Source organism: Pseudopodoces humilis, chromosome 17, assembly GCF_049639895.1.
Source record: "Pseudopodoces humilis isolate 2021_Gansu_Grassland_sample_001 chromosome 17, ASM4963989v1, whole genome shotgun sequence".
In the NCBI taxonomy this organism is placed as follows: Eukaryota; Metazoa; Chordata; class Aves; order Passeriformes; family Paridae; genus Pseudopodoces; species Pseudopodoces humilis.
In genome coordinates this window covers 8,583,172-8,610,405 of record NC_142216.1, presented here as the reverse complement: position 1 = coordinate 8,610,405, position 27,234 = coordinate 8,583,172, and the positions used below count along the sequence as shown (strand labels likewise).

At 39.7% G+C, this 27,234-nt stretch overlaps 1 protein-coding gene across 1 annotated transcript in view; it reads right to left on the bottom strand.

Annotated features, from left to right (window-relative positions):
* The window catches only part of TRPC7 (transient receptor potential cation channel subfamily C member 7), a 62,518-nt gene extending 38,070 nt beyond the window's left edge, over positions 1-24,448 (bottom strand). Inside the window, exons 1-2 of the mRNA XM_014253054.2 lie at positions 23,696-24,448; positions 4,620-4,802 (exon numbers count right to left, since the gene is read on the bottom strand). Of these exons, the coding sequence (XP_014108529.1) occupies positions 4,620-4,802; positions 23,696-24,448 (936 nt within the window). The remainder of the gene's footprint in view (positions 1-4,619; positions 4,803-23,695) is intronic.
* Between the last annotated feature and the right edge of the window lie 2,786 nt (positions 24,449-27,234).

Below are 27,234 nucleotides of genomic sequence, written 5' to 3'. Positions count from 1 at the left end.
GCTCCCATTCAGGCTTTTGCAGCAGTTCATGAGAGCTGGGACTTCTCATGCCCTCAAGGATCTGAGTCGTGTGACCAATGCAGTGAAAAGTTATAATCTAATGCATCCATGAGTATTCTGTTCAGAGCATCCTCCATATGGTAATTATTAATAATATAGTTATGAAAAAAGTTCCTGTTCCAGCTCTCTTTTAAACAGGATTTACACAGCCATCTGGTATTCTGTTCAATTCTTTTTTTTTTTCTTTTTTTCCACCAACCCAATTTATGTGTCTTACTGTTAATTAAATTAAAAGAGCTCTTGCTTTGTGGTGGTTATGAACAGAGCTGCTGAGAAGACTGAGATGGGCACTCAACATTTGCAATTAAAAGAACAGAGCAATGACAATTTTGCAATTGGGAAAGAAGGGAAATGAATGTCACCTCCTGCAGAGGAGCAACAGCTTTACACCTACAGAGAAGCCACAGCTTTACACCTAAAGGTAAATGTTGACACAAGACCCCTGCCAACATTAAAGAGAGACAAGAAAGTATCATATTGGTACAGACTAAAATGAGAACATAAAATATAAAGGCATCTGTGCAGCTGATATACAGCTGCAAAATGGTTTTGTTGTGGGACATTAAAACTTTATTTTTCTCACTGTTGGCTGTACAAGTCTGTACCTCTCAGAAATCATATTCTGGCTTAATTAGAAATGAGTTCACACACAGAAAAAATGTGCGCTACCCTTATATTTCAAGTATCTGGGTGAAAACAAATTGGTTTGAATGTTTCAAGAAAAGAGAAAAAGCATTAATATAAAATTTTTAGTCAAGAACACCGTAGGTTTTCAGATGTTGTAAACCTCCATGAGGAGCAGCTGAGGGTATCCATGGCCCACAGAGCTCATGGTCCTTGGCATCAGAACTTGAACATAGCAACTCAAGTGACTTTTGGTTATAATCCACCAAAGCCACCTGTTCCACCTCAATGCTGCTCTTTATTTTGCCACTTCTGTGAGCAGCTGCTGGACTCCTGAAGTTTGCTGTCACTGTGAGAGCTCCCAGCCTGTGCTCCAGGGTCCAAGTGAACACCTGAACAGTCTGGCTGCAGCATCATCAGAGTGCTTGGCTGCCCTCCCTGCACCCAACCCTCCTCCTGCCTGTGCCCCTGCAGTGCTGGGAGAGACAGAAATCTCTTATTGGCTGAAGAGTGCAAGTGCAAAGCATCACTAAATAAACCAGGGGAGACAACGGTAAATTTGCAACATTCCCATAACATGGGTTAAAAGTTTAGTTCTTGGAAAGAATCCAGGACTCAGTAAATGCTTAAGTGGTTGAAAATTGTTTGTTTTGCTCTTGATGAACTGTTTCCATTTTAATAATTTTCAAGGATTCATTAAGACAGCTGATCTAAATCTGGAAAACGTGGGCAGAGGACATTTGAGTGATTTTTTTTCAAAAATCCTGAGACACAGAGTGATTATTTAGTTCTTTCAGAAAACGAGAAGAATAACAGCAATACAACATTTTTATAAACAGCTTTGTAAACTACTGTAATTTTAGGTTTCTCCTTGCTGCAAAAATATGTAAAAGCAGAGTTTCTTAATTCTTCAAATATCTTTTTATAAAGTCTTTGAATTAGAACCTTAAGCTTCTCAACCTCATCTCATATGTGTCTGTAACATGCTTTGCAGAAAAAAAGGAACAAAGAGACCAACAAGTGAAGCCTGTAAATTTTGCTGCTTTCTTGAATGACTTTACAAGATTCATCTCAAACTTTATAAATTGGGAAAAAAGATAATGATCTATAAAACTGTGTCCTTTCACTTGAACAGAGAATTGCTTTTTTGAAGTTGAAAATGAATGAGGTAACAGGGGACTTTAATTGGAAGCACAGAAGGAAAAATGCAGAGACGGATCACTTAGGGCATGGACAAAAACTTGCTGTAGGTGCCAGCTGCAGCATAACTGAGCAGAAGAGGTAAGAAGGCTTCAGCCCTGATGTAAACACAAGATTTTCCTCAGATAGCTGTGACTGCAGTGACTGCACTGTATGAGGACAGTGAAGTAACAAAGAAATTTAGAAGAACAAAGAAGATTTTAAAAGATTTTGCAAAGGTCTGATGAAACTCTGCAGATGCAATTGCTCTTCTGTCTGAGGGTGGGAGTCCTTGACACCTTTCCCAGACTCTAGAAATAAAAATGTGATGAAATACAGACTGCATCAGCCTCTGTAAAAGTAAAATAATGGATATTAAATAATAATTTCCAGTGTGTTTCATGGTTCTCTGCAATATTTCATCAAGCAAAGCCTATTGTAGGCACTGAGTATTAGTATGGAAATGTGAATTAAGAAGCTAATGCTAGAAATAGATTTTTTAAACATCAAATATTTCTTAAAATTTCCCATGTGAGTGCAAATATTTAGTCTGGATATGAACTTAATGAAAAAATAACTCATAACCACTAACATTTATTTTTTTTTTTTTCATTTGTCAGACCATTCTGAAGTCCCTGAAGTTGTTTTGTATAAAACTCCTGTGCAAGCAGGGTCATCCCAGAGCACTTGACACAGGATTATGTTTGGACAGTTCTTGAATATCCCCAGTGAGGGAGACTCCACACTCTCAATCTATTCCAGTGCTAGGGCACATGAACAGTCAAGAAATTCTTCCTCCTATCCAGGCAGAACGTCCTGGGCTTCAGTTTCTGTCAGATGTCTCTTGTCCTGCTGCCTGGAGCACTGAGCAGAGCCTGTGCATCCTCTGGACACCCTCCCTGCAGACACTGACAGGTGTTGATGAGCTCTCCTCTCAGCTCTGCGCAGGCACAGCTCCCTCAGCCTTTCCCCAGAAGAAAGATTCTCTGGTCCCCTAATTATCTTTATTCTCTGCTGAACCCCTTACAGGAGCTGCACATCTCTATTGTACTGAGGAGCTCAGAACTGGACAAGGTCTAGTCAGGATGAGTCATTAGCTTTGAAAAAGTGACTTGAAATTTACAGAATCTGTCCAAGAATCAGTTTATTAAATATGCATAATACTATACCCTCTCTATTATAGGATTTCCTTAAAATGAAAATGGATTTCAAAGCACAGGATTTGTACACATAAACCTAAATATCTGTCTGTCAAGTGTATAAAAAGCTTGCACCTGAAATGCTTTGCCTCTTAAGGAATTAACTACCCTGTTACCATATCATGATGTCTTTGTTCAGTCAGTGTGACCAATATCAGCCTGTTATCATGTCACTGCCAAAGCCCAAAGCCATTTATCTGAGCGTGCCTCTCTCTCCCACAGACTGAACTATCTTGTTTTTGAATTAGCAGTTAAATACTCATCTTACACATAGACACACACCGGCTGCTGAAAAGAATGTGCTGAAAACTGCTGAGCTGAGAGTCATCATGAGACTGCTGAGTGCTCGGGTTCACATCCTGTAATTAGTTTAACAGTCATTACCAGTGTGCAACAGGTTATGAAAGGACATCCAGAAAGGATGCTCAGGTTTCCTGGGCTTAGGAAGATATTTACACACTGAAAGATCAACTGTACATGACCTCCCTCGGGTGCCTTAGGTCAATGTTCATGCATTGTGCAAAGTTTCACATATAAATGGTAAGAAATGGGGGAATGTCCCTCTGGAGCCAGGTAAGCCAGGGGGAAGTGCTCAGAGTGGCACAGCAGCTCCAGCTCATGGTCTTGGTATCAGAGGGATGACACAAATTTTTGGAATGATAAGTGAGCAAAGTAGCACGGGAGAATTCACACACTGAAAAGGCTTGAGGATCTGTCAGAGGTCCCTTGCAATTCAGAATGTTCTGTGATTCTGTGACTGATGATTCTCAGGCCATGGATCACTGGGCACTGGTCCATGATGAGGTACTATCTGTGTCTGTTAGATTCGTTCCTTTTCTGAAAGAACACCTGAGCAAGCTTGGCCTCCTGTCACCAAAGTAATAGTTTCAATAACTAAACTTGACCCAGCTTGTTGAACATCTGACTGAGAGTGAACTGAGATGTTCAGCTTGGTTTTGGTGACGGAACAAAGAAGAGACACAACATCCTAGGAGGAAATATTTGGCTCCATACTACGTGCTCCTGCATGAAGACATTTAATTTCAAATATGTTTTAAGATTCTCTTTAATTAATGGCTTTCATAACAGGAAAAGACCTTCTCCAGCCAGCGCAGCAGCACAGTCAAGAGGCAAAATGAAGCAGGTGGTGGGTTTGGGAGGGGAAAGAGAGAGCAGATGTTAGCTTGAAAATTTGGAACACTCTTCAAGTCCCGTAGCAGGAGCCCAGTTTCCATCAATGCATATTGTAGGAGCAATTAATTGGGACCACCCAGGCCTAGAATCTGCCAGAATAACATTTTCCATTCACACAACACACTTCTGTAAGGCTGAATAGTTGTTTCAAATACTTCTAGAAGAATTTATTTTTCATTTTGCAGATAACCTTCTCCGTATTAAAGGGTGTGAGAAAATGCAAATCAAGCCACGAGTAGCTAAAATTCTAGGGACAGTCCTGGTCCCACTGAAATCCATATTTTGTTTATTTTTCAGGTGGCATCAAGGAAGCATAATTAAATGTGAAGCCATATGCCCCAGGGACCCAAAGGAAGAGCTTACCTTTTTGACCTCGTATTTAATAGCAAGTTTAATCCTGCTCAAACTTGGCCGGTGGTGCTCAGGGCACAAGTGGATGTTCACATCTCCATTCAGAATAGCCTCCACTTCTTCTGTGTCTCTGCACAGGTCCAGCACCCCCACCACAAAATCCTTGCATTGCATAGATAGCTTCCTATAGTCGTTCTGAGGAAAAACAGAGAAAAGGTGTTTTATTGTGCACTGAGAGCTGGGCTGCAAACAGGCAAATGAAAAAAGGAAGAGAGAGCAGTTGTGAGAAAGGTTATTACTTCTGCAAAACTACTGCCTGGAAAAGCATTTGATTTACACAGCATGTCAATGGCTTTTCACAAAAGTACAGGAACTCCTCCAGACTTAATTAGCAATGTCTCTATCAGCAGCAGAGTTTGCATGGCAATAGAACAAGTTTTACAGAACAAGTAAATAATTTCCAGGGAAATTTTGATTTTAAGCAATCTGCATGGTGTATCTCTAGGAATGTAAAAATATGGCCAAAAAAAATGGTCCTGCTAACTGGTAAAAATATACAGCAAATTTTCAGTTTAGGTTCTGTCCTACTAATTCTATCTTTCATAACTTTTAAGAAGTTTCATTTTGCTACAAAGAGCTGGAGCATCACACAGATGTGTTCAAATTAATTATATAGTTATAATACCAACTTCAGCCTCAAATCTTAGAATTTAGTTAAACATTCCTCAAAGAGCATCCAGATCATTATTGTCACAGCACCTCTCCAAGACATGGAACTTCAGAAACTCAACATGATTTCCTGTGATATAATTTCACTTTGCAAACCCAAATTACACTTGTGGGGAAAGAGATAACCTGTACCTGACTTGACAGAGGGCTAGAAGAGCAATTTCCCTGCCTTAAATTAAATTGTGATCGATTTTCACATGAAGACACTTAAAAAACGAGGAAAGTGCCACCATCTAAGTAAATGTTGTAAATTAGAACACAATTAAGGTTACCATTAATATAAAAAAAAGGTGATATTAAAGGCTTTATGCAACAAATAGGAATGATAAGCATAAGACAGGCTCTAACTGACTTGAGAGATCTTTTCAAATTAGGTTTGATGAGTTAATTAAATTCAGTACCTTATCTAATTAAGCCAGCAGCCAAAAGAATAAGATAGTTAGACCTGACTTTGATGAAATGAGAAGGGTAACCTGGCTTTGTGCTTCTGTATTTCCTAAATTATCAATTCTATCATTTACACATAGCAACATATTAGCCTTCCTTGTTACACAAAGATCTCAAAGCACTGTACAAACATTCATTAAGTAGTTAGAACAGCACTGTCTAAAATACGTAATTAGAGGTAGCTTAACTTCTTTGGCCAGTTTTTCCCCTTCAGAACTGAAATTATAATGAATTTCTTAAACCAGTTGGTTTAATGACTTTGTCATAGGTTTGAGGTTACTTCTCCCATGAATGTGTGTGTGTCCCAGCTTCACTTTTCATGCAGGGAAGAGCTGGGATGAGCACAGAATAATGCAATAATCACAGGGAACCAGAAAGCCCCTCAAGGCTCCAAGTGGGGCATGCTCACAGGAAAGGGAAGAAGTCTTTTCTGATCTGTGTTTAGAAGGGGCTGAAGACAGCTGGGGAATAGCAGGGATTTTACTGCTGACACCTTCTGCAAGGTGAAACTTGTATGTTTATGTCCTCTTATGTATCAAACAAGTTTAGAACCGAGTTCCTCTTTTTGTCCTTGAGTGTTGTAATCAGACCAGGTGTTCTAATTGTGTTGTTAATGGAGAGGAGCAAGAACTTCAAATGTTCATTTAGAGGAGACAGGAGTACAACAAACAGATCTTTATCGGGGTGAATGCCCCATTGCAGAAGCTGGGGCACCAAGACTTCCATAAATGTGCCAAGCTAGAGAACTAAGATTTAAGATGTCCTCATGTCTTGGGCAGAAAATGATGGTCCATTTACATCTAAATGTAGTACCTGAGCATTTTGTGGAGATAGATAGGATTTGTGGAGTAAATGTTTTCAAATACAGGGTGAGGTAAGGTCGGAAATGTAAATGAAAGACAGATTGCACTTTATGGCTTCAAAGCACTCCTCTCAAATCAATTCCATGCTTTAATCTTCCCCACAAGATGAATTTCAATAAATTGAAAGCTTGCCTCTTCACTGAGAGAATAGATGGCAAAACAAAAGTATCAGCCTCAAAATAACTACAGAAATAGTGAAGGGCAGCAAATACAGATAGATCTGAAAACATGAGTAGGGTGGGAATAAAATGCTTTGCTGCTACAGGTAATGGAGATGCTTAATAAACCCAGCAGCTTTAAAATAACCAAGGTTGAGAACTCTGCTGAGCTTTAATACCATTCTCTATGTGATGTTTGCAAAGTTCACAAGCTTACCTCTTAACCAGCACATTTTAGGTAATTCTCATCACCACTTCCACATCATCTGAACAACTAGTTTGGATTGGATTAGTTTAGATTAGATTAGATTAGATTAGATTAGATTAGATTAGATTAGATTAGATTAGATTAGATTCTTTTCCCTCTTCTCCTTTCTTTAAGGAAAGACATTTGGTAGCAGCTAGAAAAGTGCTTCCAAAGCATCTGCAAATGGCAAGTTCCCAGCTGGCAAACTCTGTCAAGACCCAGCTTTATGCACAACTCCAAGCTTAATGTTTTTACTGGTTCTGTACATATGTAGAAACTATGGATGTTTTCCTCATTCAAAGCTTTTTACTCTGATTTTTAAGTAGACACAAGCAGCCATACATCCTATCCAAGATACATGCTGTAGAAAGAATAGAATAGAATAGAATAGAATAAAATAAAATAAAATAAAATAAAATAAAATAAAATCATATAAAATAAAATAAAATAAAATAGAATAAAAATAAAATAAAATAAAATAAAATAAAATAAAATAAAATAAAATAAAATAAAATAAAATAAAATAAAATAAAATAAAATAAAATAAAATAAAATAAAATAAAATAAAATAAAATAAATTGCCCTCCAGCAATTTTGCAGCCAGGCAGGAGGGCAGATTACATCTCTCAGGAGACTGCTCATCTGTTAAAACAAGTCTCAAAGATCACTGAACCCGCTGTGTCTTCTGATGATCCCTTTTACAAAACCATTTGTCATCTTTGTTCTGGCTTCCTTAATGCTCACAGTCATCATAGAAAATCCTGATCACCCTGGTGGTGAGAACACACTCAATGACTCTCCTCATGTCAGGGTATTTCTCTCAAGCACATATTATTCTGTATTTAAAACTGAGATTAACAGAGGTCTGACAGCCAAGCTTCTCCTGATCCTGGCTTGCAAAGCACAGTTCTGGTGACGCAAGCAGAAATTCTGTACCTGCACCTAAAATCCTGTCCTGTGAGTTCTGACGCACAGGAAAAATCCCAAGGAAGACAAGAAGATTTATTTACAAGCAGCATCCAAGCTCTACTGGTGTTTGTGCCAGCACCACATATTTCACACGTTTGCCTGTATTGCACACATTTGGAAGCATCCAAGATGCTGCATTCCCTGCAGGAAGGAGTGCTGGGACAGTGGCTGGAAAGCTGCACCCCAGGGCAGAGATTAGCAAGGGGTGGGAGGAAGAGGTGAAGGACAACAAGGATGCATTTCTAGGTACTTCCAGACACTGGTGAGCAGTTCCAGCACTTGAGGAAATGACCTGAAGCTGGGTCAAGAGAGGTTTAGTTTCGATATTAGAAAAATATTCTTCACCCAGAGAGTGGTTGGGCACTGGAAAAGGCTCCCCAGAGCAGTGGCACAGCACCAAACCTGACAGAGCTCAGGGAGCTCAACACTCTCAGGAACATGATGGTATTCTTGGGGCTGTTCTGTGCAGGGCCAGGATCTGGGCTTTGATGGTCTGTGTGGGCCCCTTCAAACTCAGACCATTCTGTGATTCTCTGTGATTGTTGTACCAAGGTTTTTGAAGATCATAGCCCTGAGGACCCCCATGACTCTGCCAGAACACCGAGGGGCAGATGGCCACTGTGTCTTGGGGTGCAAAGGGACAGTCTGCACTTCACCACGGCCCTGCCAGCCAGGTTTGACCCCTAAACCAGGCATGCCATGGCCCTCCTGTCAAAGTGAATTTTGTGGAGAACCATCCTGGACAGGCAGTGGGAGCAAGTGAGATCAGACTTGCACCACAGCAAGAAACTCAGGGCTGGAGACACAAAATCCAGCTCAGTTCTCCTGGCAGTGCAGCAGAAGCAGACATGGGCAATGACAACATCCCAAACCTTCCCAAGCACCCCAATTAGGTGCTGTATTATGGAAGTCTGAGGATTATGAGGCTCATAAACCAGATGGATTTTTACAGTAATGAAAATTGCAAATCACACATGAGAGATGCTGGGGCCTCATCCTGACAGGCTGAGCGCTGTCAAGCCTCAGGGAGGAAGATGAGGGATAAAAGTAGGCAAGAGAGCCATCCTGTTTCAAATGACACATGGAAGAGAATTTTATTTCCAATAGAGGCGGTGAGCACAGAGGGATCAGGATAATGCCTGAGAATGTGACAATATCATTTTTTAAAAACTAGAACATAATAAAAGTATTCCAAATTAGTCATTTCCTGCTTCTTCTAACCCTGTTGTGCATGTGGAGTTAAAAATTTCTAATTTTGCTGTTTTGAAAAGGCTGATGGTACTTGTCATTCACTGCAATTTCTCTGAGTACCCTATTATTATCTGTTGATTATGTTCTAAATGAACTCTGTCATGTCTCCACATCTGTTCAAAACCAACCAGATTTTTTCAGAAAAAAGCTGTTTCAGGTCAGAGAGATGGAGTTTGAGTAAAAAGTTAAGTGAAATGAGAAAAACTAAGTCCAGAGACCTATCTGGCATTTCTGGGTAGCATTAAATTTGCTGTACAAGTGAAAGCTGTAGGCATATTGCATGGAGTCTCTTTTTACGTTTCTTTGAGCTCTTGGCTCTTTGTATTTAATCTCCATCACACATAAACATATATCAAAGAGAGAAATATTACATTGCTTAGATTAGCATTTTGAGAAGGGACAGCAGAAAAAAAATGGAGAGATAATTCTGTAAATACGAACAGAAAACTCCCCCAAGTAAAGATTATTGTAGAAAGAAAACAAAGCTGAGAGAAAGGAGGGGGGACAAAAAGCAGAAATATTTCATGCAAGATTTGAAATGAAATTTTTAAATAAACCATCATGTCAAATATTCAAAATGCTTATAAATATTTACCAATTAGATACCATGTGAAATATGCACAAACCTGTACAGAAAAGCTGTGGGACAGATTTCCTTCTGGGTATTTACAGTGTCTTTGGCTGGCCATATGTTTGGGATTGAGAAGAAGCACAAGGCCTGTGGGAGGGAAGGTGATGAGAGAAGATGCTGAGGAAGGGCCCTGCCCTGATCCTGACCATGTAACTTTGTTATCCTTTAAAATGCACTGAGCACCCCTCCCAAAGAGCTTTGCCAAGTGCTGACACTTTTGAATACAGTTGAGTGCATTCTTATTGTTTGCAGACGGAATGCCTACATGCACAGGCTGTATGCCAAGGCTGTACAGTTAATTTTCCAGAAAGCACATTCAGTTTGTTTATGTTCTCTTGCTTCTGAAGTGGCAGCACATCAGAGAATTATTGGAGCTCTGCGTATATTGTGCCATACCCGTGGGCATGTCTCTGAATTTAAAGTCCAGTGCTCATTTAAAACATTTCCCTACTCAGGTGCAGATTGCTAAATGTTTCTAGAGGTAGGAACAGATGTCCCAGTTCATTTTTAAAATGATCCAGACCTTGACTTCTTAATCTCCAGGGAGCATAATATAATAAGCAATCTGTTCATATACAAGAGTTTGACATTTCAGAAGTGTGACTCTGTTGCTTTCCAAGCAATTTAGACCCTTCTAAATGGAACCAAGACAAACCTGGCCGTGGTTTGTCCTCTGAGCAGTGCCAGGTTGCAGCATGGCAGAGCAGAGGGGCCTCCAGGCAGAGGAGGATTTTAGATTATGCCGGGAGACACTAAGAGATGTGGCCAATAGAAGAACCCAAGGACAAAACAGAGTGCTGTTTGTGCTGACATTATTCTTCTCCAAAAAAGCCCAGAAAACAACAGGATCATTTGATTGAGGACCAAATATTTTTTGACTTCCAAGAAGCCATGGAAATAACATCCCTTGCATCATTACAAGGATTTCAATGGCAGTTGCACTGACTGATTTAAAATAAGACTGTTTTTTTGGGGTGTCTCTTTATTCTCCTCATCTCTTCATCTACACTGCCAAAACTCATCTCTAAGAGAGCACATCCCTCCACTGAGGAGATAGAGCAGTAAGGAATCAAGCAAACCACAGACTTTGGATTTCACCTTATAGCTATTGGCTGGTAGATACATCAAATCCTTAAAGAATCTAAATGAGATGGTGGTAATGATTCTAGTTGTGGAGTTGAAAATCCTTTAGAATTTGTTACCATGCTTTTGCAACATCATTTGCAGGTCCAGGTATATGTTTAATCTTCAGCAATAACATTCCAAGAACTCTGAAGTGTGAGCTGTCAAAAGCAGCAGAAAGGACAGGTTTGCACCTCCCTGATTTGTTCCTACTCTTTTTCACTTCAGCTCTTTTCTGCTCTAGCTCTTAAAAATTTACCAATTCTACTAATAATTTCTTCTGGGAATGTATTCATATTTTGGATAAATGGAGCTTCTCTGGGACCAAAACTAATGAATAAATTTTGGAAGCCACTTTTCTATCAATAAAAACATTAGAAAAGGAAAAATACTTTACTTTGACTTCCCCTTGGAACAATTCCTTTTAAAGGTGTCTGGGTGCTTTTTTTTAATCGAAAATTAGGGGATGGATTATTTGGGGAAGCAAAGGCAGGAATCAAACATAATCTTTAAAGGAAGTTAAGGACAGAGATTGAGCACAATTCCTGACTCTTCAACCAAAGTTTTAGATTCCCTTGCATAAGAAATTTCAGAATCAGTCCACTCTCAGCCTTTTTTATGACTTCTATTGATTTTCTTTACTATATGAAACTTAAAATAATTTTCCTGTATGTGTGAACTCCCTCTACACTGAAACTAATGGATGACAAAGTTCTCACCCTGAATACAGTTTTTCTTTTCATACCTAGTGACTTGCCAGAAAAACACCTCCATCTCTCCTCCTCCTTTCCCCAAAGTCACCTTCAGCCTGACAGGTACCATTACTGAGCATCCCTGCTCAGGAACATCAGTGCTATTCAGCAGAGATCTAACACCCCACTCCAAGTCTCTGAAAATATTTAATTAACCTAGAACAGAAATTATATTGGTTTACAATTTTTTAAAAAAATGAGAATATTTTAAGTCTCAAGGTTGGCATAGCAGCTTTTCAACATAAGATGGCATTTGATGCTTGAGGTACTTCTTTTTCCTGTCACCTCAGCTTGTTTTCAAACACACATCACAAATAAGCCACAGCTTTTGATTCCTCAACTAGGTGAAAGGTGTTTTTTTTCTTGCAGATTTTCCCTTGCTCATTTGAATGTTTATGCTGAAACATCTGTTTTCAGAAGATAAACTGTCAAGTCCCTGGATGTCACATAAACAGGGCAGGCTAGACAGGTATTAATGAAATGTGCATGCCAAATGTGGGGAATACACAAATTTGGCCAAGGAGAGGGTCTCTCTCCTGTGTCCTGTCAACAGCTTCTCCTTAAATGCAAACTATATATTTCAAAATAATACTCTGATAATTTTCTGGTTAAAGAAGACTTTAAGATCTCTTCACATCAGCAGTAAAACCAAGCTCATGATGATGCAGAGCAACGCTTCAAAACCTCTGCACGACATTCAGATATTTATTGCTCCCTGTGTGGGGATGTGACACTGAGGATCACTGGTTACCTGGGAGAAAAAGCCAATTCCCACCTCACCACAACCTCCTTTCAGGTCATTCTGCAGCTCTGATGTGAGAGATTTATCAAAACACAAAGTTACCTCTGGGCCAAGCTTCTCATTCCTCATGCCATCCATACTTTTTCTCTCTGACATTTTCCCATGTATATTATATTCCTGATGTATTTTCAAACTTCACTGGGGAAGATTTCTATTTCCTATACAATCTGAGATGACATAGCTTCCTTGCACTAAAAGAATTAGCTGCTCTCCCTCAATTGTATGGCTTTGATCTCAGCTGCTTGAAATCTCTGTGTTTCCTGAAAATCAGCTGGGAAAAAAATGAGAAAATAATGGATTTAAATTCAAAACAATTAATTATTTGCTCAAGACAGCTTCATTTATCCCTTAGGCTGGGGTAACTTTGGCACCTTCAACTTGCTTAAGGAGCACACCTATATGTTCAAAGGTGCTATGAGTCTCTCCTCTCATAGGAATTTTGGCTACAAGCAGCACATGCAGGTCAAGAAAGGCTGAAAAGAAAAGGCTCCTCCTAAATCCATCCTGCAAGTGAATGGTGACTTAACTGTGAGCCACAATGCAAGTGATATTCATAATTAAAATAACCTTATGTTTTCAAGGTCTCAAGCAGACAACTACCACAGTTCTCAATGTCCAGCAAGGAGAGCCTCTTATAAAACTGGTCACAAGCATCAGAGTGAGTGAAATTCTGGTTCCCACAGCTCAAGCAGCAACCAAGCACTTTGGAAAAATGTGATCCCAGCTGCTGAGTCCTGGCACAGAGCACTCTTGACCATATGGAAATTGTCCTCTCTCTAAGAAGAGCAGACTTAGAAGTCGTGCTGCAGAACCTTCTTGAGCAGAAGTATGAATATAAGAAGTGAATAACTATATCTCTTTGTTCTGAAATGAGTTCAGATCCTGGGGTTTGGACAGTGAGAATGAAATGACACCCAGTGGGCAATGAGCTGTTTCCATGCTGCACTGGTGACAATTTCCCTGCAACAAATGATATTGAAAATTGCCATTTTTGATCATGGAAATGCCAAAAAACCCATAGATACTACAGTACCTAGCACCATTTTAAAGCAATATGAAGTTGTTTGTATACCCTTACTGTTTATCCACAACTCTCTGAATAGTCTGCCTGGACTCGGTGAGGATAAGTTCATCATAATTATCCACAATAACAACAATTAACAACATAATGAGGGATAAACTAAATCACTTCCCATCTGCATCCTATTTGATGTCAGACTTGAGATCCTCAGAATGTGTTACTTCGTTTACATTCATTAATATGATATTGATTCCCTACAGTGCCCTGGATAAACGTACCTGACTGCATTCTCCCATCTGCTGATCTAACATCATTATTCTATTCGGAGCAATCATCCTAATTACTCTCATTTGTAGTTCCAGTAGATATCCCTTCCCAACGTGAATAATGAGCAGCACTCTTTGGAAAGCAGTCATCTTGCTCATAATAAACCTCCCGGCTCCTAACTATTCCCAAAGCCCCAGTGCTGATACCAGCTGAATGCTTGGCCATTTGGTGGTTCTAATTAAATGCAAAGCTTACCAATGTTGTATTGGACTGATATTACAGTAGTCATCACAGCCTTTTCTGTCTGTTTTCCTCAACAAGAATTGGATTTCGGCTTTCTAAAAAATATCTTCATCTTTGGTGCTCTAAGGTGGACCCTCCTGGTGCCACTCATTGCTGAGGGGAGGAAGAAGAAGGGAAACTGTGTTGCTGTGTAATTTCACATCAGTAAGTGCGCTGAGAAAATTCTCTCAGATGAATGGTGAGTGTGTAAGGGCAAGCTCAAAGTCAGACAAGCTCTGTACTCCCTGCAGAGGGCCCAGAGACTGGGATGGAAAGGCCCAATAAGTCTTTCCTTTCCAACAGCCAGCTCAGGGCAGCAGGAGCCCTCCTCACTGCACTGCCATCGAGTGCATGCACCAGTTTGAGCACCAGGACTCATCTGGGCTTCCACACTCAGTGGGCAGGAAAGGAAAACACTCTGTCACTGTTAACTAAACATAGGCAAGTGGCCAAATCGTTCTCCCTACTGATCAGAGCTCTCTGAGCATCTGGCAGCAGAGCTGGCAGGGAAATGAGGGATGCTCCGCCCTGGAGCGGCTGCGAGGGTCCGGCTGAGCACCACAGAAAGGCCCCAGCACTGGGACAGGGCAGCCAAAGGAGCAGCAGCAGGTGGCACAGAGGACTTTGTCTCACCTTTATTGCTTAGAGACTGGAGAGACAAGGGTTCATTCTGTGGGAAAATCCAGATTATTGCGAGAGATTGTGGTAGGGATAAATCCCACCTACTGATACACCAGCCGATCACACCTCGATGTGATATGTTGTTCTGAGATGTGATATGTTGTTTCTCATTTGTATAAAGAGAGGAATCCATGAGCAGGGGTCAGCCTCAGACCTGCTTGTCACCCCACTTCTTCACTGCACCTCATTCTTTCAAAGGGTGAGGATGAAATCATGGCTTCAGCAAATCTGAAGATGACTCAATTGTCAAATGGGTCATGATTTTGCCAGCTACTGAGTTTTTCTCCCATGTTAAAACTGTTATAAATATCAAAATGTGACAATAATAAGATTGTGGTGAGCTGAAGTTTTTTGTTTAAATTTTGAAAGTATTTCTAAATTATTTGTTTCTTCTCTGCTGGGTTTGTGATGGTCATTGCATCTGTTAGAGTCAACCTTCCAAGCATCTGTACTCAAAATCTGCTGCAGAGCAGTGCTTGCACACAAAAAACACAATGCAGGTAGGTCATCATTCCTAAACTCAAAATAATCTCTAAAACCAAAGAATTTTCTTGATTCCTTGTCTCTAAGAAGCAGAAACTGGCTGAGGAACAGGTATCAGCATCACTTCTGCTACAAGAGCTCCCATTAACCAGTTAAATGCCACTTAAATCTTCACACAGTGACCTACTGACCTTTGCTCAGCCATATGTTGTAAACATGACTCCACAACACACGACATTATATTAATTTAATTTGACCTTATTTCACTTCCTTTATACCATAGTAACACAAATTAATATAAATGTATTTAACCTTGCCTTCACAGGTCCCCCCTAAACACAGCAATTTGTAAGGAAACACTGAAATCCCAGGAGTAAGATTACCTTAAAGCAATTTCAAATGGTTCCAGATTTTACACTTATTTTTCAACCTGTTTGGCTAAAGCATCGCAGTGTTTGGCTTAAAAGCTAAAAATATGTAAAAATGCTTCTAAATTGTTTGGCAGTGGTTAGGAAACTGCTGTGCTACTTCCTTATATGATGCTTTTTTACTGGTTTCTACTTCTCAGATGTTTTCTGCCATTAAAGATTATACAAGGATTCCATGTTATTTTATATTTTTATGACCATGAGTGTTGCTCACCTAAACTAAAATCCTGCTCCAGGGATGTGTTCAATCAGGCTGGAAGCAGTTAGATGTAAGTGCTGCAGTTGCAATGTTGCTCATCCTTAACTGAGTAGGACTAAAAATCACTTCCCAGGGAGCTGTAAAGGGTAATAAACATTGCACTGATGCTGTGCTCACTGGCATTGCCAAAAATCTCACTTGCAGAAGCATCATGGGAAACAAAAGTATCCCATCTATACTCTCTGGGAGAGTCAAATATTTCCAGGGTTGCACTTGTCTTGTCATCCTCAAATGCTGAAAGTTTCCTTCAATTTTTGGAGATTTTTTTTAGGGGAGCAAAATCCTTGAGGCATTAATTCAAATGTTACATTTTCTTACACTGGTGCATTGTCTATGCTTTGATTTGTAGAAAGAGTCCTTTTTTCCCCTTTCACTCTTTCAAAAGAGAGAATGGGTTGGTTCCCCAGGAAAGCCAAGAAAACCTTTTCCTGCCTATAAGGTATTTTGATAACTTTAAAGAGGTTTTCTTTTAGCTAGGAGATTTTAGCAGCAATGTCATTCCTAAGGGAGGTGAAATAACCTCATGGGCAGTGGACACTACTCAATTTTATGTGACTGCTCAGTGGCTTGTGCTGCCAACAGAGTTACAACTTCCATGAAAAATGGTCTTAATTTTTCCAGGTACAGGTGTGGTTTGTAGATGAATGAGTTATACCCTTCACTATGAATCACAGCACCTACTACTCTGCTTGACTGTGAGCAGACACAGACAGATGATAACACACCTCCAGACACAGAGATACAAATCTGGATCTCTCCAGACATCTCTAGACATCACAGCTTTGGCAGCGGTTCTACACCCCTCTGAAAAGCTTTGAAGATTTTCTTCACATGCAACATTTTAAAACCATTTTTCTTGGGCAATGTGCCAGGCAAAAAATGATTTAATCACAGAACCTAAAAAAAGCACTTACCATAACAGCTCTCAAAATATAAATGATATTTCTTAATTTATAAATATTTAAAGAGAGCAACACGAGATTCACAAATTTGCTGGGTTTTAAGGCCAGAAAGACTATATATATCCTTTTTCCACAGTCTCTGCTACATATCCATGGAAAAATGTAACTGCAATTAATTAATTTAGCTCTCGAGACAAAGCTGGTGTAGCATTTATTATTGGTGAATATGTCTCAGAAAAAGATCAGCAAAGAGAATGAGTTCCTTCTGCACGGACCGAGTCCCACTCAGTGAGCCAAACACTAATTTCACTACAAGGTTTAAATATATTCTCCTTCTCCCAGGCTATTTCTATTATGGCTTTTAATTTCCTCTCTTATTTTAATACCTAATTTGTTCCAACAAGAAGTTAAACTTCTAGCAATAGGAAATTTGTTTTCCTGCTTTACTGGGACTTGATTCTTTCCTGTATTATGAGCTGGGTAATTGGTTGTATCTGTTTATGCATTTGCTTTCCACAAGTGAAAATTAAAATAAAAAAGTCATAGGTTCTAAATGTGCATGCTGTCATGGCAGTGGGGAAAACAGGCTTATAGATGAGAGGGGGGAAAAAAGGATCAGTTCTTTTTAAAGGTTAAAAACCACCAAACCCCATCCCTGACTCCATCCCTCAGAAAAAAATAATATTCTCACTAAAGATTGACCTAGAAAAATTAATATCAAAAAACAACCACTTGGGAATAGTGACTTTTCATATATTCATAAATATCTGTGTTGGTGATGCTTCATTTTCAAAAAAGGCACTAGGTAAGATTGAGATCTGTGCAAGAGAAAATAAAAACAGTAGTAAAAGGGAATTAATACATTCTGCCTACCAGACCAAATTTCTGAAGTTCCCTTCTGCCTTCTCTTCTTAAAACCCAGCAAACTGAAACATGAGGAAAAAAAATGAAAGCTGCTTGAGTGAAAAATACATCTCTTTAAAATATGCAAATCCTGTCTGGAAGAAAAATAAAGAAAAGAACAGAATGTCTGATAAATTAAATGAAAACTTAAACAAATGTCATACAAACACATTAAAGCCTTTAAGTGCAGATTGATGAAAGAATAAATATGAGTAATAAAAAGTATTCTCAAACAGAAGCAAGATGTCTGACAGAGAATATGTTGAGGGCAGAGATTAAGAAAAGATTAAAAGATCTCTCAAGGAAGAATATGTCAGAGCGGAAATATTAAGTGATGGATTTACAAGAATGTTCATGGGGCTAGTTAGGGAGGTTCCCACTCCAGTTTCTGGTTTCAGTGGGAGATAAGTTGCAGGCACTGGCTCCCATTAGTCAGTCCTGAGAACAAACAAATCCCACAGTCTGTTCAGCTTGGGTAGGAAGCAGAGTTTCTAAGTGCAGCCTTGCTGGTTTACAGTCTGAGGGTTTTCAAGTGTTTTTCCTCTTTCCAAGTTCACTGCTATCCTCCATTCTCTCAAAGTATTTCCCCTTCCTACTATTTCACTCTTCAATGTTTTATGCCATTTTCTATCTTTTTTTATCACTCATTTCAAAGGACCAAGAGTCTAATAATGATTTTTTAAACTCCCTGGGCCATGGAGCCAGAAATACTGAGAAAATGGACAAAAAGTTTAAGTTAACCATATCCTGTGAAGTTAACAATCTATAGTTAGGTAGAATGAAAGTTTGAGCTGTCTTACTGTGGCAAGAGGAATGTCAGATCATCCCTAACAGCTACAAGTCATTACTCATAACTCTGTTTTGTTACTTTTTCAAACCTCTTGAGAATGGAGGGATTTGAGCCTCAGCTGCTTTGCACGGCTGCAGCCCCATGGAACAGTTCCAGCAGGTTCATCCCTGCAGGTTTGAACTGCTGCCTCACCAGCCCCCATCCCACAGCCACTCACAGTCCCTCAGCCAGATAAGCCTGGACAGATGCTCAGGACCTGCACATGAGAGCAGGCTCACTGCCAGGACGTGCTTTTGGATTCAAACAGCTTTTAGAGGAAGTGTTTTAGAGGAAAAGAGACAATAAGAAACATATCAGTGAGAAATGAAACGTGTTACGCTGCAGTAAACACACTGACAGTGTTGGTGGGAGCAGCAAACAAAGACCACACACCATATGTCTTCCAGGTGGTGATTTTGATCTTGCTCTTAGTAACATTTTAATCAAGAGGAGCTGAGATCTGATTTACCGTTTATGGTTGGTGAGATCTTTCCTAAGCCTCCTTTACAAGTCTCTAATTTGATTTGTCTGGATTGCTAAATGGAATGATTTGCCTGATTTACTTCATCACAAGGATGCTTCCTGACATACACAAGCATGTGGTCTAATTTGAGAGCATGCAAGGCTGTAAAACAGTCCTGGCTGTGGAGTGGGATCTCACCAGAAAAAGGAGTACACAGTCACTGCCTTAGGAAAAGTAAACACAACTATTATTCTGGGCTTCACTCAGTTTCCACAGTGTGGACAGTTATATTAAGCTGATGCTGCTATTAAAGACAGCTGCAAAGGCATTTCCTGCAGGCTGTTTGCTAGAAATTCGATCTCCTAAGGCTTTTGATGGACATATAAAAACTCTTCTGTTGACTCTGCTTTTAATATTTGAGTATTAGAAATGAGTCACCTGGCTGTGAACAGCTGGTAACTGCATCATCTGCATATGCTTTCACACCACGCTGCCACGAGGGAGATGGATTTCTCTGGACAGAGAGGAGAGCAATTCTCATCAGCCTGGCCCAGGGGTGATCGCTGGATCAGACAGACAAATCCTGGCCATGTTATTCAGACTGCAAGTGACATCAGACTAATTTATATGAGCAAAACAAACAGGATTCTCCTGTAGATGGCAGAAAGATTATTTGCTTTATGACTGAGGTCCAATACCTGCAAGCTTTTAAAGAAATTGGAAAGTACAGATGGGTTTTTTGAGTAAAAAAGGGAGAAATGAGATGGGAGAATTCTTCCTGTGTGGAGTAGAGGGATCCTAGCTCTGCTAGGTTGACAAGAAATGCTTTTTCCCTCAAAACAGCTTCACATACTAATCATTAGCCTAATGTCTGTTTTCCACCCTTTGTGGAAAACTGGCAAAGCATAGTAACTTTGTCCTAGATTTCTGTTTTAATTGTACTTTTTATTTGTAATTGCTGTGTCCCTCAGTTTCCTACTCAGTTTTCCCTACACTCTTCAGAAGCATGATCACTTGGAACCCTTCAGTCCACACAGGATCCTCTCTTTCTCTGTGCTTCCAAGGGCAGCCCATCCACTGGACTAAATGAGCCCCCAGTCTGTACTGCCTTTGCTCCAGTTGGTGTTGGTTTGGTTTTTTAAAACACAAAATTAAAACTGGAAGAAGAGAGGAAGTTATGAACTGGTTCTTAATTCTGAGCTTTCAAGTGGGATTACAAAAATGGTAAAGCAATTAATTAAGGTTATCTTTTTTCAGCTTGGGCTGCCTCCACTACAGGAGAATATCATTGCATAAAGACCTGCAAACATACACAGGGACTCTGAAGTTTACTTCTCTCTTTTCTGAAATCCATCTCTTAGGGGTTTCCCACCCACCCCATTTCTACATGAATTTTCATAGAAACAGCTGGTTCCATATTTTCCATTTTACTTTGGGGAAGGACCCTTATTTATTTCTAGACTAATAGACTACATATTTCATGGCATTTTTTCTTCTACAGTTAATAAGAAAACTTTATTTTTGGCAACATTTTGCAAAGCTGTTTCATCCGATTTGCAGCATATTACTGAATCTCAGCAATTTAGGGGGATAAAAAGTCTATTCAGTTTCTGCCACAATAAAAGCCAAAAAAACTGGCCTACCACAGGTAACACAAGTTTTCTTCTTTAAAGTGATCCATGTGGCTGTTTTGTTTCACATTTCTCTACACAAAGAGGCAACTTGCTTAAAAAATTTCATGTTCTCTAAAAAAATAGCACATGTACTGGCTTCTCATTTTGATGTGCTGAAAGGTGCTATTGCATAAGAGATTTGGGGCAGCAAGCAGCAGGCAAGAGGCACTGCATTTATATTTTAATTAGCTCATCCTAGCAGTTTTTTCAGAGGTTACTAAATTATTATTTGTCCACCTACATTATTAAAAATTTCAAGGACTCTTTGTACCTCCTGAAAACTGCATTTCTGCAATTGCACATAATTTTTAAATAATGTTCTTAAATAATCCCAAATGATAATTTTATAAATCTGTTGAGTGCCAATTTAATTATAGAACTTTAGGAATCAAACAAATTAAGATTCTGGAAAAGTACTATTTTAGTCACAAAAAAAGCTCTCTAGAACTTGTCTAATTTCAAAAATTTTCTTCATTTTTGGGCCTCTTAAATACATTTTCAGCAATTGTGTTCTTTCCTCAAAATAAATCCTTAAATTGTCATGTTCTGTGAAAAACCCCCCACTGTTTTATTAATACCCTATTTCACATCACACTGATTATGTTAATAAGAATAAATATTTTTACATAAATACATATCTCTGGGGGTTTTTCTGTTACAGTGAGAATACATTAGAATCTTGAGAAATTTCTTATTTCTGGATGAATTAATATACTTAAAGAATGTGAAATCTTTGAAGCAAACTAATGGTATGGGTGGGTACTTCACTAACATATATGGATGTGTGCTGCACAGGCCCTTCCAATAACACAATGAACTTGAGAAACCTGGAAATGCAGTCATTTGGCAAATGGTTTCTAATGTTTTGGGTTTTTTCCTGGTATTGATTTATCCCCATCCATTTGCCAGAGCAGAGCTATAGCCACCATGAAACTCTTCAACATTTGATTGTTGGTTTGCTCCTGGAAGATTGGTGTAGCTGCCAGTGCCAGTTTAGATCCTGCTGGCAGCTCCAGGAGTAAAAGGACAGATTCTGGTAGAAATATATTTACTCTTCTGCAGCAAGACACTTATCAGGACTGACAGGCATGCAATGCTGAGGCTGCTCACGCTGCCCTCAACATGCAGCTTTCTGTGAAAAGAAGCTGGAGCATTAATGAGATATTAATGTTGTTAAGTGTGGCATGAGCCGCCACTGCTTTCACACTGGAGCAGCCCTCTCTCAGTCAGATTCACTGAGCCCACAGAGGTTGCTTCAGTCAGACTGAATGAAAATAAAACTTTCCCTTCACATTATTGTGTTCTTGCAGTCTGATGCACATGAGGGAAAAGAGTTTGCAAAATTTTACCCTGTTTTTATTGCCCAAGTGATCTCAGTGGGAAGTTTTTCCTGTTAGAGTTATTAAATGGTTGCAAAGCCTGAGAATATGTTTTCTTCTTACTTTTAAATTGGAAAGCATAGATTCATAGGGTCATTTAGGTCAGAAAAGCCCTCTAAGATCCAGCTTTAAACCCAGCATTGCCAAAGCCACCACTAAACCATGTCCCCAGTGTCCCACACATCTACACATCCCTTAAATCCCTTCAGAGATGGTGACAGCCACTTCTCTGGGGAACCTCTTCCAGGGCTTCACCCTCTTCTCTGTGAAGATATTTTTCTCAATATCCAACCTAAACCTCCCCTAGCACAACTTGAGGCTGTTCCTCCTGTTGCTTGTTGTTTGGGAGAAAAGACCAATCCCCACCTGGCTACAACCCCCCTCAGGGAGTTTTAGGGAGTGAGAAGGTGCCCCCTGAATCTCCTTTCTCAAGGCTCAGCCCCTCCATCTCCCTCAGGTGCTCCTCATCAAACTTCTGTTCCAGATCCAACCCCACCTCTGTTGCTCTTCTCTAGACCTGCCCTAGAACCTCCATGACTTTCTTGGAGTGAGGGGCTCAAAACTGATTCAAGGTGGCCTCACCAGTGCCTGGTGCAGGGGGATGATCTCCCTAGTCCTCTGCAGGATAGAGCTACAAATCCTGAAACAGATGCTTTAACACATGAATAATTTTCTAAATTAAAACAATGGATTCCTGGTGAGCATCCTGCTGCAGTGCACTCACAATGTAGACTTTATTACCCTAGAGTCTGATCATGGTTGTAGCTGCACAATAGCCATAAGTCAGAAAAAAGTCTTATGATGATGGCTGAGCCACTGAAAATGAGGGGTTCAGTGATGAATTTATATTAGAAAGGGAGAAAATGCTCTTTATGTCATGTAAATGACTTAGAGAAATACTGCAAATGGCATTGGACATTTACAAAGTCATTATGATAATGGAAATCTCAAATAACTTTAAGACTTCCACAAGCTCTAGTCTTACATTTGGCATGATGATAAACTTCATAACAATTTATTGATTGTTTCTCTTTTCCTTTTTCATGAAATTCATCATGTATAGATGCAGCACCAAACCATTAAGATGCAATGCAGTTTAAATTATTTTACAGAGGACCAAAAATTCTTGATTTATACCTTTCATCATTGCGGCAGAACTAGATGTACTGGGTTCCTAAAACAGTCTCTAGAACTCTGCCTCTAAAATAGATTGCTCAATTAAAAGACTTACCTTTCTTACAAAAAATGAGTCTCCATTTTTTGAATAATCTAATTTTTATTCCTGCTGCAAACTAGAGATTCTAAGCAATCACAGTGTGCAACACAGAAACTTAAGCTTCTGCTGTAATACACAATGCTCAGTTCCAAGCATTTATTAACTGGAGAATGACAGTGATCTGAATCTAGGCATAGCTAACACATCTGGCAGTCTCTCTGCCAGTCTTACTCCCCACCCCTCAAACAGCAACCCAAAATTTGATCAAACATGTAAATTACACAATAGGCTGAACACTCAGCCCAAGGAAAAAGGCACAGTGGTGAGTTACCTTAAATTCAGTTTCAATGTTGGCTAGCCTGGCCAATTCATTGCTAAGCTCTAGAGCAGTAAGGACAGGGTCTTCACTGGACAGAGACAAATAAGCAGCACTGGCTAATCCTTTGTAGGCATTCATTCTTGAGCGAGAGTGACTAAAGGAGTCTTTCCTCTGCTTTTCCATACATTCATTGCACTTGCAAAAATAGTCATGTGGCCTTTCAATCCGTGCGCCTTTTAGAAGTAAGATATGAACAATTTCATACTCCTGGCAGTGGGCAGCAAGTATGATGGGGGTAATGTCATGGGAGAACCGAGTTCCATCTTCATCGTAAGCATAAAAATCATCATCCCTCAGTTCCTGCTCGAGAGGGCTGAGTGTGAGGCGCTGTCCTTGTGCGAAGGCTGGGTGGTTCAGTATTGCTTCTACAATGCGCACGTATCCTTTACTGATGGCCAACAAAAGCGCGTCCCCGACTCGAGCAAGATTCTCCTTCTTGAGGAGCAGCTCTGTCACTTCCAGGTGCTCATTCCCTACTGCCAACTGGAGGGCGTTTTGTCCCATGTAATCGACACAATTGAAGTTCAAGGTTTTGGATTCCTCCAGCATTTTTCGCACGACGGGAATGTTGCCATATTCTGCAGAGTCGAGGAAATGTTCCTCCTCTGCCGTGAGGCTGGTGCCTTTCTCGTTGAACATGTAGGCAGGGCCGCGGATGGCCTGGCGCCGGCCCTTCTCCCGAAGGGTCGCGTGCCTCCGATGCATGTCTTTAGAATTGCTGTGTCTCAGCCTGCAGGAAACCAGAAAGGAACCTTGGTTATATCCTAGCAGAGTCATCATTTTGCAGAACTTGAAATAAAGGTGGAAATATGTCATCATGACCAGATCTGGCTGGCTTTTTATGGCATGAGCCAGTTACTCTACATCATTAAGGACACACATGGAATAGAGATCGGCTTCTGAACAAAAGTTCTCCTGTGATTTGTCCACCCTTCCTGATTGCAACAAGGATGCTCAGCACATTCTTGATGAATAGAGAAAGAAATGCACATACACATAATTTTCCATTTGTACTGTTTAGAACATCATGACATCATATTTAGGATTAATATACACAGCACAAGAAAATATTTCTCTAAACTACTCTTCTTGAATTTTGTCCTTGAGGGCACAAGCCCTAAAGAAAGTTCACAGCACTCTCCCTCGTCACTAAACCTTGGATCAGGCCAATGAACTATGTTCCATAAAGTTAAAACCCATGTTTCTAATTTTAAATGCATGGTAACAAGGATAATTATATTGCATATTCTGCTCAGATTCAGCTGATACAAGCAAACCATCTATTCATTTCCTGCTTTTTTCTTCAAGGTACATAATACCATTCTTCTGTTTCCTGATCTAGAGCAGTATAATAATGAATTTCCTTATTTCTTGCTGAAATACAGCTGGCCACTACTCCAAATACAAGTACCTAAATCCAGGGGAGATTCTAGAGAAACACAGGAATAACTCCTGATATAGTGTCACATCAGTCCCCAGTAAGCATCTAAGAGCTACTGCAGAAAGACAAGACACAGGTCTCTCACCACGAACAGAGGGCAGGAAAAAAAGGGTCATTCCCCACTGACTGTGTGGTTGAAATGCCCTTCACTTGGAGCTGGTGAGATGAAGACAAACTATTCTTATTCCACCTTCTCTGGAAGTCCCAAAGAAAGCTATGCTATGTGCACTTAGTCTCATGGGTGAGAAAATGCACTGTTGTATGAAATAAATGGAAATCCTAAATATATCTGTGCCTTTAAAACATTCATGTTTTGCATTCAGAGCTGTCTCAATGTTGCTCTTTTAAAAAAAATTTATTGCAGCAGCATTTCAACACATTCATAATGCCTTTTAGAGTCTAAGCATCTGGAGTAAATTGCCATCCAAAGCCCACAGAATGTGCAGCCTGAGTAAAAAGGTAAAAACAACACCTCTTTCACAGACTGCATTTGCACTCAGCCCAATAGCAAGTCCTAAATCTTTTGGGTAAAATCTTCAGGAGCCTCTGAGCTGCAGTGGACAGATATAACAAATAAGCAGGTGTTAATGCTCAGCAGGTGGCAAAGGTTCATTCCTCCACACTCCATCTGTTCTCCAAGTTGCTTATGACCTTCAGTCAATGAAAAGGTCATGTGATGCTCTGAAAAAATACTACGGAAGTTGGAAAGGGCTGCAGCGAGTGACGAGAGGGAACCGTGCCAGGAGACAAATAGGAGTAGGTACATTGCCTTCAAGAATTGGTAACAAAGGAGTAAAGGGGACAGCAAGAACCTGGTAAAACACAGGGTTATCAGAAACCCAAAATCCCTAAAGATCCAGGACACCAACATTCTCAAGGTAGCTGTTCTTAGGGAACTAACATATATGTATGTATCTATCATTTTAATTCATCCCTTTTGTGTTGATCTGGACTGAAGAGTTTCAAATTTTAAGCATTTTTTAAGAGTTACATTAAAATTTAAACTAATCCTAAGAAATTAATTTTGTGACCACACAAGGTTGAAAGAGAGGTTCATAATCAAGAACTTCCCCCCCTAAGCTTTGATGTATCACTGTAAGAACTTTATAAAAGCTAGTAGGAACTGAACATACCATCACAGGCTCCACTGAGAGATAAAGTGCTGTATGAGTCTTAAAACTATTTCCTTCCAGCATGGTTTGAAGTTGAAGAAGCACACAGAGATGAGGGATACAAGAATAATGAAGGAGATATGGTTAAGTGAATTAATTCCCTAGACTGCATGAAATTTACTATAAGAGGAAACAATAACAGCTAAATAAATAAAGTATGCAATTAACATATTTGACAGGGATATGCAGTTCTCTAAAGCCAAAAAACACCTGAGGTAAAATTGGGTGGCCTTTGAAGTCAACATCATGTTTCATTGATTTCAGTGGAGCCCAAATTTTGGAAACATATATGCATACACACTTATCTTTTCCTCAGCAATTGGCTTTCATCTCAGAAGCAGTTCCAGAGAGGCCAGAATGAGGACATGTGGTTAAAATGAAGTGTTTAACCATATGTACAAATGTTTTTCTAAACTGGAACTCCTGTCCTTAGCTATTCAGGACAGTGCTTATGTTTTAAATATGTAGTGAAACCTCGCTGAGTTCAAGCAAGGACTACACATGCATATAAACACTTCTGAACTGTGATTTGGTTAAGTGGACAGTTATAGAACCAGAAAGCACTTAAAATTTTTAAGATTTGTGAGTTCCTGAGGGTTGTATTAAATCTCTTAAAATGTTAAGCAACTTTTAAAGGACGAGATGGTGATGACTTAAGCCATCATTGCTGGGATCAAGTGGAAACCAGTCCAGTTCACGTAGGTGCTCAGTAATCACCCATGAGTGCAGCAGGATTGCACATATTTTAAGAAGTTAATTTTATTAGCTGCTTCAAGCTGGAGGAATTCTACTGGGCTTTTTTGATATTCAAAACCCATGTATGGTAAGACATTTGGCAACCTTATATTTTTTGCTATATTTAAGTATCAGTACTGGAA